We start from the raw sequence: 18,765 nt of genomic DNA on the forward strand, positions 1-18,765 counted from the left end.
ATGGCAACAAAGTGTTAATGATCCTTTGAAGGCTCAGGATGACTAGGCAGGGATCAATACGATTATATATATTCAAGGAAGCTCCTCTGATTCCCAGCAACGTGGTTTTATAAAAGATTACAGGAGTTCTCAGAATTTTGTCCAGGTGGATATCTTCTTGGTTATCTTCTAAAACCAATAAAAGGGTATTTTGGCAGATACTTGATAACTGTCTTATTAAAATAGCATAATTTAAAAAAAAAAAAATTAGGATACAGAATGAGATGAAATGAGTCCAAACCTTATTCCAGAAGGAAGGTACCAGCTATGATGGAAGTGCTTTAAGACCAGAAACAGTCATGGCTCTCTTTGGCAGCATTTACTAAAGTTTTGAGTCATCATGATGGGTGACACCAACAGGTTTGTTGGTACTTGCAGTGATTTACATACAGTCTCATCATTAAAGAATTTGAATGACGACTGCACATGCTATTCCTCTGGTGACTTGGATGGTTAATTCTGTGCTTGACAATCTGCATGGCAATGAGCAGAAGCCTCCTTCAGCCATTTAAAGTCTTACAGAAGGTGTGGTTTTACACAGTATTTGGTTTTCTTGACGGCGTTATTTGATGAATACAACCAGGAAGAACAAGGCTGATGACATGCTAAGCCCACTATCAGTTTTGTCAGCTTAACAACATGGGAGCAAAGTCCTAAATGATTTGACTGGGTTTGTTGGAGCAGAGGCATTTTGAGAGTCCTCATTTACTAAATTGTCTTTGGACAAACTAAGACATTAATTGACAAGGATCCTGATGAAACATACTGACGTTACTCCTGTTTAAAGATATCGAGGCTAATTAAAATAGTCTGTTGTTTTGTGCTGCTTCTCTGTCAATGTTTTAGTTTTATTTAGAAATGTCAGCTGTTACTTAATTGCACAATGGATCAAGATTTAATTAGCAAGAGGGTTTTTTTAATAATTGAAGCTTACTGCTTAACAAAACAGTGTTTGAAATATTTGATACTAGACATTATATCATGTGATATCTGCTTTTCAACTGGCTAATGATGACTGTGGTTAATCAGGCTGTTTTCACAATCCATAATTTTTGAAAGCAGCAAGTTTATAATGAAGACTGTAAAAACATGTTTTTTAAGCATATAAAACCACTGAAATTCTTGTTACTTATTTAATAATTTGATTAAAATCATGTCATTATTATATCATGTTAGTAAGTGTCATGGGTTTTCAGCTGTGTATTGGAAGACTGATTTTGCAGGATGTTTGAATCAGATTCCCTGTGGTATTTTTTTTCCCTTTTTATTGCTTTTGCAATGGAGTCATGGAGCAATCCACTAATAAAATCTATGGGCTGTTTGTTATATAAATGTATTCATCTAGTTTAATTTGAGTCAGTAAAGAGAACCAGTAGAAGTCAGTAAAAATGGTAGCACTTATAGGACAGTTGGTAGGACATGTGGAATTCTCTTCTTATAAAAGACGTAATTTTTGGTTTTTTAAGCAGTAAATTGTTCACTAATATTTTGGGGAAAGGAGAATGACATGCACATTACCTTAGCAGGGTCTCTGACAATGACACACCTGTAGCAGGCTACTATTAAAAGATTGTAAAAGCATTGACAAGACAAGCTTGCAGGCTTTATTTCTTTTTTTGAACGTGCTTTTTCTTCCTGTATGTTGTCACTGGTAAATTAAACCTTGATGAGTCTCTTGTTTAAAAACACTTGCTGACTACTCATTTAGGCTTCCTGGCAGGAAGAAGTGCAGATGCTACGGAACAGCTGCAGCCACACCTGCTAGCTGCCCATGCACAGCTGGTTTGCAAGGCTGAGGAGTTCAGGGCACGGTCTCCACGCAGCGAGCTGCCAGGGAATGGGCCAGAAAGCCAACAGCAGTACAGAAAAACTGTATTTATTTCATGGACTTGTTCTGTGAAATCATTAACATGAATGCAAGTTGTTCCATGGAAATATAACATAAACATAGTTTAAAAAATTAATTTAAAAATTAATGACACACAGTTGATCTCTGTGTCCAGCCTCTGCTGTGAGACGGATTCGTGATTTCCTTATTGTAATGCCAGGATATCTACAGAATTAACTTTCCTATGAGGTACTTCCAGTGTATGAAAGAACCATAAATACAGTATGACTAAAATGGATTTGAAACATGAATCACGTTAGGATCATTTTCATGCTTTGCTGTAAGAAACTGTAGAATTAAACGTGATATTTATAAGTTGCATATAGACTCAAGATGTTATTTCACATCATAAGATTATATTATATATATTATGTATCTAAGATTATATAGATCATAGATCTATATAGATCTATATAGATATATATCCACAGATTTTTATATATATACATATGTAAGTATTGATATACAGATATAAATATATATATAGAGATAGATATATAGATATCTATACCTATATGTATATCTATATCTATCTACACACTAGGAGTTGTGAACACCTTATATGTGGTTAATTGGGATTTTATTTTACAGATAATGTAAGTAAAAAGGAAAAATGAGACCCTTAACATGAATTATAACTACAATCCTTGTCAAGAGATATACATTTTACCTGGTTATGTATAAATCCACATTTACTGAAAAGTGGAAGATGAGTAATGTGGGAAAGAAAAAGGTAACATATAATATGCAAATACTGTAAAGGCAAATGTTTTCATATAGAAATGTCACCAAATGCAATCATTTTCTTGTATGAAGACAAAAATGTAAATAAAATAAAATTACACCTTACAAAGAGAGAGAGAGAGAGAGAGAGAGAGAGAGTCAGGCCATCTCTTATGAAAGGACATTTCCTACTGCCATCTAAAACTTAATTTTTAACTCACTGATTACTTGTTGCATAAACTGTCACATTAGCCTTCCTTCAAAAATTGTGGTGATGAGGACATTGCTTCTGAAAGAGCTCTAGTTCAGAACACTCAGGAAGAAGGTTTTCTCAGAATCTGTTCATTTTCTGTAATTTTTGCAACATCTAAATTTTACTGCGCTAAGCGTGTAATCCTTTAAGAGACCTCTGTGCCCCAGCAAGGTAAGAAATAGGCCTGCCTGTGAACTTCAGATGGATTTACCCTAAAGGGCTAAATCTTTGAGCTTTGATCTGGTGATAGCACTTTTCCCTTCCTTGAAACAACTGATGCATTTCCCTGAACTGCTGTGAAGTCTCAGGTTATCAATAATGGCAGCTAGCAAATTCCTGTAAGAATTGCTGAGTTCCAGACAGAATCCCACAGAGATGAGCTTCACTGTGAGCACTACAGGGGACAGCTCTGCAGCTCATTTCTTCTCCTTGACCTTCTCTTCTGTTTTAGATGTGCAAATGATGCTGTTCTTGAAATTGTAGATAAACTGTTTAAATTATCAAAAATTAAATTGTTATTTTTTGCATTAACTAACTTCACTTTTTGTGATGTTGTTTGAGACGTAGGCATCCAGAGGTGACAGAGAGGTAAATAAAGCAGCAGCTTCTCAGTATCTGTCCTGAAGCTGGACAAATACAAGACTAAGGTCTCAAATGCAGTTCCGCAAATGGAGAGAAAAGAAATGCTGCAATTATTTTTGGGTTTATTCACTGCAAAAGGAGACTTGGGATGTCTTACAGCAATTACACAGGAAGACAGCAGGATGCCAGCAGCATGCCATGGGCCTTCTTTTTGACCGGGACTAATTTATTCTTCCTTCTAACAACTCTGCCTGCCTAGGTGAAGACTCCTGGTGCACTGCAAGCTCACTGGAGAAGGACCTGTGGTCTGTCTTTATACACCTTGTACAATGCAAGCAGGTGCTGGTCCAGTACTGAGGATCCTAGTTCCTACCAGAACTCAAACACTAATGAAATTAATGAAAAGGCAGCCTCTTGTTGTTGGAATGGCAGTTCAGCTTCAGTAGTCCAGTGGATACCACACCTGAAATAGCAAACTAACTCTGAATGGACCCAGTGGTGTTTGCTTTACATGAGAGTACTGACAAATCCTTCTGGTATCATCCTAGCAAATAAATTCAATTCACTGGTGTAGTGTGAGTCACATTTTTCATATAAGCAGACAAAACCCATATGTGCTAAAGCATCACAAAGGGTTAAAGAATGAAGGAGAAATTATCTTTGAAAACAAAATTAAAATCATTCAATAATAATGTAATCTTCAAGTTTCCAGTCTAAGTTTCTGTATGCTGCAGTGGCATGCCTGTTACATCTAAATCAACGCTGGAGGGTAAAAAGGAGCGTGAGGCTCCTCTCAGCACTTAATTTTAATTTTTCTGGCAGTTTGTTAAGGCCCTCGGCCGGGACTACAGCCCCCAGCAACCCCCGCGCGGCCCCGGCGCGCCCCGGGCGCGCACCCAGCGGGCCGCGCGTGTAGCGCTGTCGTGGCGCTCGCGGGTGAAGGGTCCGCGGCCACCGCGCCAAGCCCCGCCGTGTCCCTGCGGCGCTCCCGGCCTCCTCCTCATCCTCCCCTTGTTCTTCCTCCTTCTCCTCGTCCCGCTCCTCCCGCGGCAGCTTAGGGCAGAGCCATGAGGCGCGCGGGGCTGGGTAAGCGCGGCGGCGAGGCCGGGCCGGGCCGCGACACGGGCGGGGCCCGGCCCCTGTCAGGGCTGGGGACGCGGGAGGCGTGAGGGGCTGTGAGGGGTGAGGGGCTGTGCCTGTGGGTGCAGGGTTGTGGCAGGGCTCGGGAGCTTGGGCGGAGAAAGGCACCCCTGCCTCCGCCTCCCCTTCTGGCCCAGCTGGACTTACGGAGCAGGTCTAGGGTTTGTGTTTTATCATAGAATCATAGGATTTGGTGTGGAAGTGACTTCAGAGACCATCTGGGTCCGCCCCCCTCCCATGCCTTATTCAGGTTGCTCTGAGGCCCATCCAGCCTGGCCTTGAACACTTCCAGCGATGGGGCATGCACAGCTTCTTTGGGCAGCCTGTTCCAGTGTCTCACCACTCTTGCAGTAAAGCATTCTTTTCTAATGTATTTAAATCTAATGTCTTTCAATTTGAACCTATTCTCTTTACCCTGTCACTACATGCTCTTGTAAATAGCCTTGCCCCATTTAGTTGTGCTGTTGTTTATTTGTTCTAACACCTAAATGTTAATTTGAGCTGTATTCCCATGGATAGGCAGATTTGTTGTACTTTCCAAATTCAGAAATTGTTCATTTGTTTAGTTTTTTTAAGTACTTCTGCATGTTTTCCTACCATGTTTAGGGATTAAACAACCAAGGACCCCAAATATTATAAATTTATTACAGATATAATCTGGTGCAAATTGGGAAGTCCTTGCAGAGTTCCTGCTGAGTTTTTTGAGCAGCTGAGGCCTCATTTTTCAGCCAGGAGTCATGATGATGACTAGAAGGAAACTTTGAACTCCCACGTCATGTTCTACAACCATGTGGGTGCTGTGACGGCACTGTAAAGCTTAGGAGATGTTTACACTTCTGAAATGTATGACTGAGTTCTGGGGCTTCCTCCTAGAAAGGATGCAGGGCTAAACCAGTTGTGTCTGACACTGCCCTAGATTTTCTCTACACTTCAGATTTGTATTGTGCAGTAGTATTTTTATGAAATAAAACAAGTTTTGGGAACACCCCTTAGTGAATTAAAAGAGGTGTTAGGATGTTTATCATCCAAAAGTGAACATTTGATAGTGCTTAGGTCTTCAGTCCTTTCCTTTGCCAGACTGACAGCTCCCTCTTGGTTGGAGTGCAGGCCACCCAGCTGTGTGCTGTTTCTGAAGAGGGGATGGATGTTTATGCAAGAAGTTCAGAGGAAAAAGCATGCCTGCTTTTAGTCTGACTAGCAAACAATGCCTTAAGGATCATACTGAAACTATTTTGAAAAAAAAACCTTCTGGAAGGTTAAACAGAACACTTAAACATCTGCTACCAGCTGCAGCAAATTTTTCTGCTTTATCTTGACATTCCAGCTGTCACTTCAGAACTACTTTTTATTTAATAGGCTGGAAATAGAAGCTGGGTACCAGCACTTCTGCAGTTGTCACCAGCTAACTGCTACCTCTCTCTTAGCCTGCAATTATATTCAGTCATGTCCCTGTTACATGTCAATGAGCCGTGTAGCAGGACAGCCCATAGAACTGCCACGCTGAAGTTTCTGTGCTTCCCAAGTAGCCAGGCTTCTTCCTTGTGCTTCCTGTGACAGATTCCAACAAAAAGAAGCATCTGTGCCTGTTGGGAAGCTTTGGGGAACTTGTTTGTGTCTGCATTGTCACAGGCCATTTAAGACAACCAGTTTCAGTGTTTTGGCCTGAAGCTGTGTGGTATATTAACTTATAATAATAAGTCATCTGTCACTTGGTAGGAAGCAGTGTAGTTAGATGCACTTGTAAAATCAGACACAGTGGGAACAACCCTGACTCTACAAATCATAACATTTTAGTTACATTTCTGTGTTAGGTATTGGTACTTTTAATTTAGGTCAGGGTAAAAAGGCTTCTTGACTCACTGTGATGAAATAAAAACATGTATTTCATTGCAGTCTACAATTTCCTGGTAAGGGGAAGAGGAGGGGCAGGCACTGGTCTTTTCTCTTTGGTGACAGGACCCAAGGGAGTGGCCTGAAGTTGTGTCAGAGGAGATTTAGGTTGGATATTAGGGAAAGGTTCATCACCCAGAGGGTGGTTGGGCACTGGAACAGGCTCCCCAGGGAAGTGTCACAGCACCAAGCCTGACAGAGTTTTAGAGGCATTTGGACAACACTGTCAGGCACAAGTGCCTTGTAAAGATGGTTCTGTGCAGTGCCAGGAGTTGGACTTGGATGATCCTTGTGGGTCCCTTCTAACTCAGAAGATTCTGTGATTCAGTCTTGTTGAAGATCTGTCTAGCTTAACTTACAGAGTAACAATTTACAAGTGTGAATAAAAAAAATCTTCATTACTTAGGTCTAAAGGATGACCTAATGGGTAAATATAAAATATCAAAATAGCATTGTAATGCTCTATTTTAAAATACTAATATTATGTATGCCAACATAGAGTGAAATTCTCTGAGACAGAGCTCTCAATGTGAATGTGCTTGGTGTCTCTTCTGTACTTTTTTCCTCAAAATCAAAAAATCCACCCAAACACAAAAGTCTTTAAAGTGTATTTAAAAGGCATTCAATTTTAGTGTGCTATTCTGACTAGACAAGAAAATATGTTTCTATTTTAAAAATATTTATTAATGTAACTGGATTATTAGTTGAATTAATCTAGTGGGATCTAAGGATCCCATCCATAAAGCTTATAGTAGTTCTTTTCTGATTGCCTTTCTAATTCTTGATCTCTTATCATTGTTTTAAATTTTTAGATTGGAGGTCTGAGACTAATTTTTGTCTTGACTGGACATGACTAATTCTCCTGTGTCTATGCTGCTGTCTGTAGGGACAGACAGATCTTTATTAGATGTTGGAGGCAGTGAATGTGTGGGGCTGAGCAGCTTTCATTCCCCTCTGCCCCTCATACTGTGCTGACTCAGTTGTCTGGAGGACAGCCCTAAACGTCCATCACCCACAAAAAAAAGGCAGGAGAGAGAACAGAACTGCAGAATGGTGACTGAAGCAGCAGTGCTCTGCTCAGAGGCCTGGTTCTGCTCTAAGGTCTTGTTTATAAAGAAACTCGTGTGATCATAGTACAGTTTCTTCTTTTAATGTGTGATCAAGTGGTATTTTTCTTTGTTAGAGAATGGTCTCCACTTTCCTATTTTCAGTTTGATTTACCACACGTAATGGCCTCAATGTTTTCTTCACATCTCCATGAAGTGCCTGGATTGATTTCCAAAGAACTCATCTACAAACATTATCACGGAAAAAAAAATTACAGCCATTCCTTAGTTTCTCTTGTTTTATTTGCATATTGAAGGGTAACTTGTGCATTTAAAAGAAGGTTGAGTCCCTGTTCCAGGAGCACTTGCTGCAGTGGTGTTGTGTGTCTCTGGCTACTGTTGTGTTTACAGGTGATGGAGCAGCTGCAGGGAGCTATGGCTATATCAACAGTGGCTACAGTGTTTATGAAGAAGAGAATGACAGGTTAACAGAAAGCCTGCGTACAAAAGTCAGTGCCATCAAATCGGTACGTATTTAACTACAGAGCTATCACCACATTCAGTACATTCAATATATGAATCAGGGAAGCAGTAGACTTAGTTTAAAACCCAAATTTACAACTATGGTGTGTTAACCTGGTTGGATGTCAGGTGACCACCAAAGCTGCTCTATCACTCCTCGGGTGGATGGACAAGGGAAGAAAAGGTAAAATAAAAGGTTCATGCATCACTGTAAGGGCAGGGAGAGATCACTCACCAGTTATCATCATGGGCAAAACAGGCTCAACTTGGGGAAATGAATTTATTGACAATCAAATCAGTAGGGTAATGAGAAATAAAACTTAAAATGCTTTACCAGTATCTTTCCATTTTTCCTGGGCTCAGCTTCACTCCCAATTTTCTCTACTTCTTAACCCTCAGTGATGCAGGGGAATGGGGAATGGGAGTTGCAGTCAAAAAAATATGTAATGTGAAAACAGCTCTTAGAAATAGCATGCTAATATCCTCTGAAGGATAAGTTTGGTAAAGTCTGGTGTTCTGATGTTTCTGATTCCTTTCAGAGATTGAGGACTTCTTTCAAACAAGTCTAACTGAAAGACAGCTCTGAGATTAAAGTTTTGTGGATTTCTTGTTCTTAAAGTTATTAACTAAATTCTTATTAATAAATATTAAATATTAAATAAATTATTAAAGTTTTATAAAGCACATTCCATTGAATTTTTTAGACCTGAACTCACTCAAAATCTTTCTGCTGATGCTGTTGCTCAAAATTAGTTTAGTCTCAAAGAGAAATTTAACAGGTTTAGAATAAGAATTTGGAGCAAGTTAAAGGGTAAAAAAACCAACGTTGAGCTTTGTTATCAAATTTAATTTCTTGTCTCCTGCTATGGTATGTTACATTTCAAAATCTGTGTATGTCAACAGAGCAGTTCATGGTGCCCCAAAGAGCTCCTTCTGGAGTTGCATCTTTTAGTGCAATGAGATAATTTCGGCATTTGGAATAACCTTCACATAATCTTCCAAGAAGCCTCATGTGAAATCAGTTTCACTCTTGATTGAAATGCATCAGTATGAGATAATGAGATTCAGGTTTTGACATGTGAAAACAAACAGGTTTTGGCTAATCCAAAGCATGGAGGCCTGGAGTGCGCTTCCCTCCATCCCAGGAGTTGTGCAGGTTGTTCAAGGCCAGTGTGCTGATAATAGAGGAATAGACTCTCTGCAAAGAGTCAGGCTCAGTGCCAGTTCTCTCCTGTTTAACTCCAGAGCTGCTTTAAGCCAAGGCTTCTCTGGCTGGCTCCCACCTTTGTGATGCAGCAGCTGTGTTGCAGCTCCAGCTGTGCCTGGTCTCATACCTCCCTGATTCCAACCCTAACCTGAGTTCATTTTCTGGCTCTGTCTCAGGCTTCTGCCCAGGCCATTGCTGGCCATGGTCACTGTCTCAGGACTGGCTCTACCTGGTCTGTGCAGCTTTCCTCCTTGTCCTGCAGTGCCCTTCTGTTCTGTGACACAAAGCAGAGAAGGGCTACACAAGTCCACTGAAGAAAGTCCCGTTTATAGCACAGCAGCAGCTTCTCAAAAGAGATGTGTTAGCAGGTTACAAGCATCTACTCCAGCAACACTTAGAGTCAAACCAGTGCTCATTCTCTCTGCTGTGTGCCAGCAGTTTTAACAGTTGTTCCAGGAAATGGGTGATTGCTACTTCAGACTTGACTAGATCTTGAGTTTTTAAAAGTCCATGCAATAGTTGAAGTAAGATATTATCTGGAAAAGGGGAAGAGGAGCATTGAGTACTTTCTGTGACTCTTCAGACTCATCTAGTCAGATGAAAAAATATTTATTTCCTTAAAGGTTATTGATAGAATACTGTGCATGTTATTTTGGTTTTTGAAAATATGATGTGTTACTTTCACTGGGGAAATGCTAGTCATGTGATGTATTTTCAACTCGGTTCTCTAATCGATGTGTTAAATGATTATTCATATTTAATACTTCTTGGTTTTCAGTTGTTCGTTGTTTTTTTTTTAGCTTTCCATTGAAATTGGAACAGAAGTTAAAAACCAGAATAAAATGTTATCAGAAATGGTAAGTGTTGAGTAACTAGCTTTCATTAAATATGGGTCAGGATTAGAAGTTAATAATGTAAAGCATCCTGTCATTTAGTATGAACATTGGTATTATAAAAAAATAATAAAGTTTTTGTTCAGGTTATTGTTTACTGTGACATGTGATTTGTCAGCAGTATCAGTATTTCTGTTCAAAAAGATAAGATGTGCTCTTAAGGCACAGCCAAGATCTTTATGCCTCAGTAATGAGTATAGGTTTTCAATTAGAAAATGTCTAGTATCATTAAAAATGCACTTCTGTATTTAATTGTATTCAAGAATAGAAGAAGGAAGTAAAAAATAAGGGAGTCAGAAATGCTTTCTTTGCTTACACTTTGCTTTGGCTTGGGGTAAAAATAGCACTGAATAAATGGGTGAAAGTTTTTCCTGGTTGATTTTTGCCTGTAAAATAATTTTAATTTTGGAAACTTTGAAGAAAGCTATATTTAGTAAGGGTATTTCTTTTCTCAAAGTAACATGTTTTTGTTCTTTTGTTTGCTTGTTTTTTGTTGTTTTTTTTTTTAAATGTAGGAGAATGATTTTGACTCTACGGGTGGACTTCTAGGTGCAACTATGGGCAGACTGAGAACACTCTCCAGAGGAAGCCAGACAAAGCTATTATGCTACATGATGCTCTTTTCATTATTTGTTTTTTTTGTAATATACTGGATTATTAAACTGAGGTGATGCATGTTACCTCTGGTTTACACTGACTAATTTCAACTGTAGTCTTGGTTACTGAAGACATTGATTTAAAGTGGCACATTTTGTGGATGAAACAGTGGAATTGTTGTAAATTGCATTAACAATTAATGCGAAGTTATATATAGTTTTCTTAATGTATCAGACTTTTTCCATCATCCCCTTTTTTGGGGGGATTATTTGTAAATATGCAGAAACTACTAGAGTAGTGGGATGGATTTTTTTAGGGGAAGATAGATTTTAGAATTGATTGAAAAAATTAAAAGAACGATGGTTATTTGAAAAAAGTAATTGCAGAATTTCAAGGCTTTTTTTTCATTCTGTTTTCATTCTGGGCCATGCTCTAAATTAGAGCTCCGGTTTCAAGCATATAGTAATTCCAGTTGCAAAAGCATAAAGAATATGTGGATCTTTCTAAATAGATCTTACCTGTGGATTTTTAAAAGGCTGGCCTGAAGCTAGCAAATGTAATAGTGGTATCCCCAAAAATTACTTCCTGATGTTTAAGTAGTTTAAACTGCATGTTTTGGCAAGAAGTTACTTAAAACTGGATTTTTATTTTTTAATTTAAATGTGATAGATTGTGTTTACACATCTACTCTTCTTAGCAAATGCCTTTCATCATTGGGACCAACCAATATGGACACAGTACAAATATTTTCTTTATATTTAAAGTATTTAAAATTGAAATGATTCTATTGAATCACTTGAACTTTTACCATTAGTATGTTTACTTTTTAATTAATGATAGTCCCTAAATCTACAGTGCATGATGTCTGAAATACAATGGCAGATATTTGGAATTTTATATTAAAGTATATTATGATGCATTTGTTGGAGGTGCAGTCACATTAAGGTACTTTATTTTGAAATCTTTGGCTCACCAAGTAGTTTCTAATCATTGAGGCTATTATATTGCTGAGTTTAACATTCAAAAAAATTAAGTTTCCTAGATATTGAAATTGTATCTATGATTTTTGAAAAACTTTTCTAGAAATACTGTATGATGTGTTACCATTAATAACCAATTATAAACTTACAAATAAAGTGTCCTGTAGTGTTATCCTAGCTAGTGTTGTTTGTATACATTTTTTTCTACTGTAGAATAGTATCTTTTTTAAATGGTGCTGTATTTAAGGGGCAATTTTTATTTTTTTAATCAATAACACAGGCTGCATCTTCCAGCTTAAATGGCTGTTTTAGGAAGACTTTAAGTAATTATGCACAGTTTTCATATTAATGTGTTTATTTTTAATATTTTTCTTAATAATTACACACAAAACATGGTACATTGCTGCTGAAGTTCAGGCCTCCACAACACTTAAACAATTGTTTGTGGAAGTCTGCAAATAAAAATTTAACACTACTCCCATGACCAGAAGTCCATGACAGAGTGGAGTACAAATTGATAGGGATTTGACAAAGATGACAGAGCACATTTTGATGATTGCTTGCTAAAAGTGAAAGATAGGGAAGGTACCTGTAATTGAGAGGAAAGGCACTGTTCTGGGGTTTGATTATGGCAGGGATTCGTTTGTGCCATAATTGTTCACTTTGAAAGCGAAGCCATACTGAAATGAGATCAAGCTACATAGCTTCCATTCATATGGAAGTTCTGTTTCGTAATTGTCAGCTTAGATGCTCTAAAGTGTAGATAAAGCTTGATTAAAGAACACATTTTTTTCTGTGTGCTTAGCATGGGTCATTGGAAAACTTAACCCACTGAAAAAATGGAATATAGGAGGCCGCAAACTTTGAGTGCTTCATATCAACAAAAATTTGACACAAGAAAATAGAGTGGTAATGGTGAAAGACCTTGATTTGCATTTTGATGGCAAAATTACTGATCTCTTTTCCACTCAAAGCATACTGCCTGCTCATCACCTTCAGTGTACAGCACAAGTCATGCTCTTGCTTTCTTAATTTTCAAGGAAGAGTGGAGATGCATCACTTTCTTGGAAGTATATCCATGTATTTGCATATGATGGAAAGCATGGTTTCGTCTGTGCCCCCTCCTATTGACATCAGTCTCAAGTCCCTGCAGAAATATAAAGGGTGCATTTATACATTTGCATGCTGTTGTGATGGTGCCAGCTGGACAGCTTGTCCAGAATGACGTACACATTGCATACAGACGCCATGTGCCTGCAGAGCCCTCATCCACTGGCTCCTGGGCAGGTGGTCTGTGGTGCTTCCCACAGCAGCCCTGCTGCTCCTGTCCTAAACCTGTAGGTGCCTAAGCCCGCAGTTGAACTGTAGGAGGGGAGGGAGCTTTTCCAGGGCCAGCAGCAAAAAGTGTTGCAGCACTTAAATTTGCTTAACTGTCATAAAAGAGTTGACCAGCACTTGAGGTACTGGAGAATTGCATGAAAACAGTACAATTTCCATCCATTCCATTCCATTCATTCATTGGTTTTTAACCAATCCAGGTTTTCCCAATGGCTATGTAAGATCTCATAAAAGCCTTATTAGTATTATATAGTACCTTAATGTTACATAGTTTCTGTGTAGTATTCTAGTATAGTTTTATATAATCTATAGAGCTTCTGTGCCACTAAATGATCCCTAACAGTATTGCCCAAGTTCCCTGTGCTAGCCAGAGTGCTAACTACTGCAGCCTCGAGCAGTTTTACTCACAAATTTTGACCTCCTTTGGGGAGACTTAAAAACCACTATCAATAAAACTACCAGAACAATTCTGAACTACCACTGCTTAGTAAGTTGAAGATTCCCCACCTTTCTATGGGCCTTGCTGAAGGCAGCAGGCCTGGAACACTGTTAGGTTGCTTGTTCTTAGTGCTGCAGTGCTGTCTGCTATGTCAAGCTGCCCAAAGACCCTGCCAATGCCCAGCATTTGGCATCTTCACTGTAGCAACAGCAAGTAAGTAATCCACAGAACTCCCCTGTGATGTCAATAGAAATCCCTGCTCTGCTGCAGGAATCCTGGACACATGGGGCTTGTTCATATGAAGTTAGAAATAGGCAGTGTAATCTGGCTTTGGTGGTGTGTGTGACAGACAAGTCAGGCTGTCACATATAAAGACACATCTCAAAAAAACAGAACAGTTTTTGTATGTTTTGTGCTTGTGTGTATCTTTACAAATTTGCCAATAATTATATTTTTGTCTCTGTGGGTGAGATAAGGAATATTTCTTACAGAGTCTATAGCCAGGTGACTATTGCTGATCTCTCCTCTAGGGAGACAGTACAGAAGGTTTCCCCTAATTTAAGTGGACTGTGACAAAAAACTCAAATGATTTTAATATAGCAGCCCTCTTCTGGGAAAGAAACTTGCTTTTATCATAAGAAAACAAAACCATGGGATTAACTATCTTACTAGAAACTCTATAAGGAAGCTGGGGAAGAGGACACAGTTAAGTCAGCTTGTGTATCAGTTATTTAATGTATGCTTGTGGTTTGATAGTTTATATTATATAAACTATATATATATATATAAAGAATGCATTATTAATACAGCACAAAAATGTTTCAATATATATAAATACTGGAAGTAAATTGCTTTTTTAAGGGCATTGTTAGGCTGCTGTTGTAAAGGCTTTTGATCTGGCACAGTAACATTTTGCTTTTGATTTCTGCATCACCTTTTTGTTGCCACATCCTGAACTGCCTGCAGCCCTGCTGAAGTGAGCACCAACCTGTCGTGGCTTCCCCCTGACCAAAGACCACGAAGAACCAGCCAGCAGCACACCAGGCAGTTTGTAAAGGTGTCATTTTGAGGGACCAAACCTGTAGCTACTTGTTGAATGTCATTAAATGCTGTTTTCTTTAGATAGAGTGGGAGTTAACCTGAGGAAGGAGAGAAATCCAACTACTGTGTTCTATCCCTCTAAAATATTCCCTGTGAAGAGTTTCCTTACATTTGGGAAATCCCATGTGTCTGAAATACTAACTGTAGATTATAAGACTTCACTCAACCAAATCAAGAGATATAAATGGTAAAAATTAATCCATATTTTAATGAATAAAAGCAAAATATTCTTCAATGTCAAGTTAAAAAACTGCACTTATGGAGGGTGAGGAACTATTCCCACCCACCAAATTCATTCCAGGTTATCAATAACTTGTAGTTAGGTAGCAACAGGGAAAAAAAACCCTCCAGCTAGAAAATCATGTTTTCTCTCTCCACAGAAGCCATGTCAAACAGCCTTCAGGAATGTGTCAAGCATTGCTTGAAGGAGAAACAAGAAGCTCCCTTTAACCTTGGACTACCTAAATTTGAAGGTTATGAAATAACAATGTTGTTCTAATGATTAAGAACCCTCTGATTTACAGCCTGAAAATGTATTTCTGAATAGTGTCATCCAAAAGAGTCTGCAGTTTAACATTCCTCTCTTGGCTCATGCTGACCCCTCTGCACCCTGAGTGACACTTGGACCTTGTTTTGCATAAGGTAAGCCATATCTATTACCTGCCCCTAAAACTTCTGGTCCCAGTTTTCCTGAAAATTTGGTCTGGTCCTTATCCCACTCTGAGCTCTCCCTTGTGTGTGATTTCCCTAAGCATAAAGCAGGGACAGGTACCCATTCACAGCACAAGTAAAATTTTACACCTTGTAATGTGCTAAATGCAGCTCATGGCACCTAAATGTGTAGCTTCAAGCTGGTAAAATGTGGTTGTGTTTGCAGTTGTGCCTTCTTCCAGAACCATTTATTACCTACCTGTACATTTATTGCCTACCTAGCTGAGCCTACTCTGGGAGCTGCTCTACACTACATTTTCATCTGGAAAACCATATGGAATTGGACTGAAGCCCCTTCTGTTCCCAAACCATCTGAGAGGAGCCTGCTGCACTATCCATGGTGCAGGTGTCTTCAAGAAACTTCAAACTGCTGCCAAAATAAACCAAGAAATTTTCTTTCCCTTTTCTGGAAGTGATCAGGGCCGGTCAGACACGGGGAAAAAAAGCGAGTTTTGGTTACTTAAACCCTGGTTTCCTCTAATAGCCTGGCTTTATGGCAGCAGTCCCTCAGACATGCTGCTCTCCACTTCCCTGGTTAGAAGGCCTTCGGTTAATCCTTACCAAGGTTTGCAAGGCTCAGAGTAGCACTCCTTGCCAGGCCATTTATTCACTGCTTCTTTTCAGCACAAACTGCACTTGAGAACTATTAGCCTTCTTTCCTCATAACTAACGATTTTTAGGTTTTAACTGTTTTAAGGTTTTATTACTGGCACAAATTTTCTCCAAAAAATTTACTGATGAACCCTCAAGCCTAATATTTTGTGACATATGTCTTCAGACTCAGCTAGATTACTATAGGCTGCCTAAATTAAACGGAATCTGAAAGAGGCTTTTTTCTAGAGAGAAGAGTTTGAGCTGGTGCCACTCAGTGCAGCAGGCCTCTGACCAGGCTGGCACTGGCCACAGCTGTGCCTGCCAGATCCCATGATCCAGTCCCTTCCCCCTCAGGGACACTCTGAAGGCCAAGATGAGGGAATGAGCATCACCTTGGCCTGCTCTGAGCATAATGCAGAGAGTAGAGCATAGCTCTACTTTAAAGTCATCACCTGCTTTGATTTGCTGTCTTTAAGTCAGATGTCATCTTCATCTCCTAAATTCCTTCTCAAGGTACTCGTACAAGTCAAACAAAGTGGTGGACAGGCAACTCTCTCAATGTCACTGCAGAAAAAGGTGTAAACTGCAGATTTTGTTTCACAGATGGCAGGAACTGGTATTAAGTCTTGTCTCAGAAGTTAGCTACAGGCTTCAAAGCAAATTGCTTTTGTCAGCAGAAATTGATAGGTTTAATTTTGTTTGGTACAACTATAAATTGCTATAATGAAAAAACACTCATTAAAACTCCCAGTTGTCTGGACTCACTCAAGTTTAGACATGTTTTGTGAAGAATGAAAGACTACAAACAATGAAATAAAAAATGAAACAATGAAGTATTTGAACTAGCTTTAAATATGTGAAGGAAAAAAACTAGATGGAAATACATTCCTAATTAAAAAAAAATCCACTTAAAATTATACAGAAGTTTGTTTTTTAACTATCCTCAATTACAAATAGACCTTCATATTGCAATAACTATATGACAGTTGAGGAGAAAAATAAAAATGTGTTTCTTCTGCAGCTATGTATTTGCAATGCTACTTAGAGTTCTATTTCACATGAGTAGTCAGTATTTTTCACTATTGCTTTCTTGAGTCTTTCACAAAGTAGCCAGTAAAGAAATGTTCACTTCTCCCTATCACAGCCCACAAGAGAGAAACTTCTAAGAATTCAAAGCAGTTTAACATGGTGTTTAGAAGTTGGTAACAATCTTCATTAAAAAAAAACCCCAACAAACTAAACTCTTCTAAGAAGACCATATAAGTTCTTCCTATAACAATTGAAGTGCACATCATTACTATTAAAATATATGGATCACCACCTGAAATTTTTTAAAACTCATGAAATCTGAAAAATTGCAATAAACTTGATACTCAAAGTTTTCTTTCCTCTGATCTCTCTTAACCTGGGTTTTTCATACAGATCATGGGTTTGTTCAGTCACGATGTCTTTAAGGCCTTTCAGACAGAGGAGAGAAAAATAAACAAGCGTGACTCCAGGCTAGTGCTTTCATTCTCCAGAATCCTGGTATGACAGGGTACAATTTGGAAAGTCCATTCTTTAGGGGTTTTATATTGGCTTGTTTTTTTTTCTATGAACCTTGTGATATTTGGGCTTTAAGCTTCTTTTTTTAATTTTTTTTTAATTAACCTAATATTAGAATCTATACAAGTAGGACATTTACATATATAAAATCAACCCTGTATAGAAATCTACATGGTGAAGCAGGCTCTCTTCATGCTTTCTAGAGAAAAGGCACTTAAGAAATACCAGTTGTTCTACAATGTTTAAAATGTTAATGATTAAATGTCAGATATTAATAAAGTAAGTTGGCAAACAGTTTTGTGCCGTTTCCGTTTATGATCTTTAACTGACACTAATAACTAAAATTCAGAGACTTCATGCACTAACTGTGCTGTGTGTTCTTTGAGGAGTAACAGCCTGATGTGTCAAAGACTAACCAGCATTTCTTTGGGAACTTCATAAATTATGCTACAAAAATGTTTGTACATTAGGACTAGATGTTCTGCTGTGCAATTATACTGCTCCTACTGGACAAACATCACAGTGACGTGAATGGTTACTCAGATTGCTCTACTAAAAAGAACGGCTTTAGGGAAGTTGCTGCTTTACGTATTGTTACAGATTAACAAGATTCTGACTTGAACATATAACTGTTTATTTAGGTAAAACTCTCCTTGTCCCTTTCTGGACCTTTGGTTACTCAGTGATGGAATTTTACTGATTCATAGAAAATTTTAGAGTATAAATATCACACTGTCTTTAGAGTAATTTATAACAGTGTTTGTTTTAGAGGAACACTCTTTAGCCAGCTGACTGTGTACATCAACAGGAAACACTCTGGATTTTTTTCTAAGGAAAAATGTGACTGTGCTGGTATACTTGGAAATCACTCTGGAATCTACAGAGAAAAGCCCTGCTCACAGCACTACTATACTGGGCTAGGAAATCTTAAAACAAAGCTACGTAAAAGCATGTACACATTAACAGCCTACAAGATTTACAGTAAGTGCTGCAAGACAGGGATTCATGTTACTCAGAGTGCCTACTGCAGTAGCTCTTAACACCTCCATCACCAGTGACCATTAGTTGTAAAAATAAGGCTGTGAAAAAATAACTAAGGAAAGCCATCATATTGACAGCTGGCTTAAAACCACCATCATAAAGCAGTCTGTACCTTTGTAAGAAAATTTCAAGAGTCCACTTGTCAAAAATATTAAGGATTTCTTGACTTACTGCAACGGCATTCTTGTTCATAAAATGCTATGAAAAATAGAAAAAGTAACTCAACCTACCTAAGA

The 18,765-nt window shown here is 38.5% G+C and overlaps 2 protein-coding genes and 1 long non-coding RNA gene across 5 annotated transcripts in view; 2 read left to right on the top strand and 1 right to left on the bottom strand.

Moving 5' to 3' along the window:
• Positions 1–4,322: 4,322 nt before the first annotated feature.
• BET1 (Bet1 golgi vesicular membrane trafficking protein) lies at positions 4,323–11,937 on the top strand. The gene is made up of 4 exons (XM_023920354.2): positions 4,323–4,571; positions 7,973–8,088; positions 10,091–10,147; positions 10,699–11,937. The coding sequence occupies exons 1-4, from the start codon at positions 4,553–4,555 to the stop codon at positions 10,852–10,854; spliced, it is 348 nt and encodes a 115-aa protein (XP_023776122.2). The 5' UTR covers positions 4,323–4,552; the 3' UTR covers positions 10,855–11,937.
• Positions 9,702–18,765, bottom strand: part of LOC111924396 (putative acyl-CoA dehydrogenase 6) — a 79,939-nt gene continuing 70,875 nt past the window's right edge. The window contains exon 9 of one of the 3 annotated variants that reach the window (XM_086857282.1): positions 9,702–9,826. In XM_086857282.1, coding sequence (XP_086713408.1) covers positions 9,823–9,826 — 4 coding nt within the window. In that variant the 3' untranslated portion in view covers positions 9,702–9,822. Of the gene's footprint in view, positions 9,827–12,097; positions 12,908–18,646; positions 18,728–18,765 lie in introns of those variants that run through there. The other 2 variants (XM_086857264.1, XM_086857273.1) reach the window with 2 other exon arrangements.
• LOC111924226 (uncharacterized) lies at positions 15,019–17,782 on the top strand. Its single transcript, XR_002861531.2, has 2 exons — positions 15,019–15,280; positions 15,572–17,782. It is a non-coding gene; the product is annotated as an uncharacterized LOC111924226 (long non-coding RNA).

The sequence above is a fragment of the Cyanistes caeruleus genome, chromosome 1 (genome assembly GCF_971803275.1).
Source record: "Cyanistes caeruleus chromosome 1, bCyaCae1.hap1.1, whole genome shotgun sequence".
Lineage (NCBI taxonomy): Eukaryota > Metazoa > Chordata > Aves > Passeriformes > Paridae > Cyanistes > Cyanistes caeruleus.

Excerpts from the sequence above, each read along its gene's own strand:
- BET1 (XM_023920354.2), top strand. Across the intron at positions 8,089-10,090 it reads AAGTCAGTGCCATCAAATCG|CTTTCCATTGAAATTGGAAC; the intron begins GTACGTATTTAA and ends TTTTTTTTTTAG. Across the intron at positions 10,148-10,698 it reads ATAAAATGTTATCAGAAATG|GAGAATGATTTTGACTCTAC; the intron begins GTAAGTGTTGAG and ends TTTTAAATGTAG.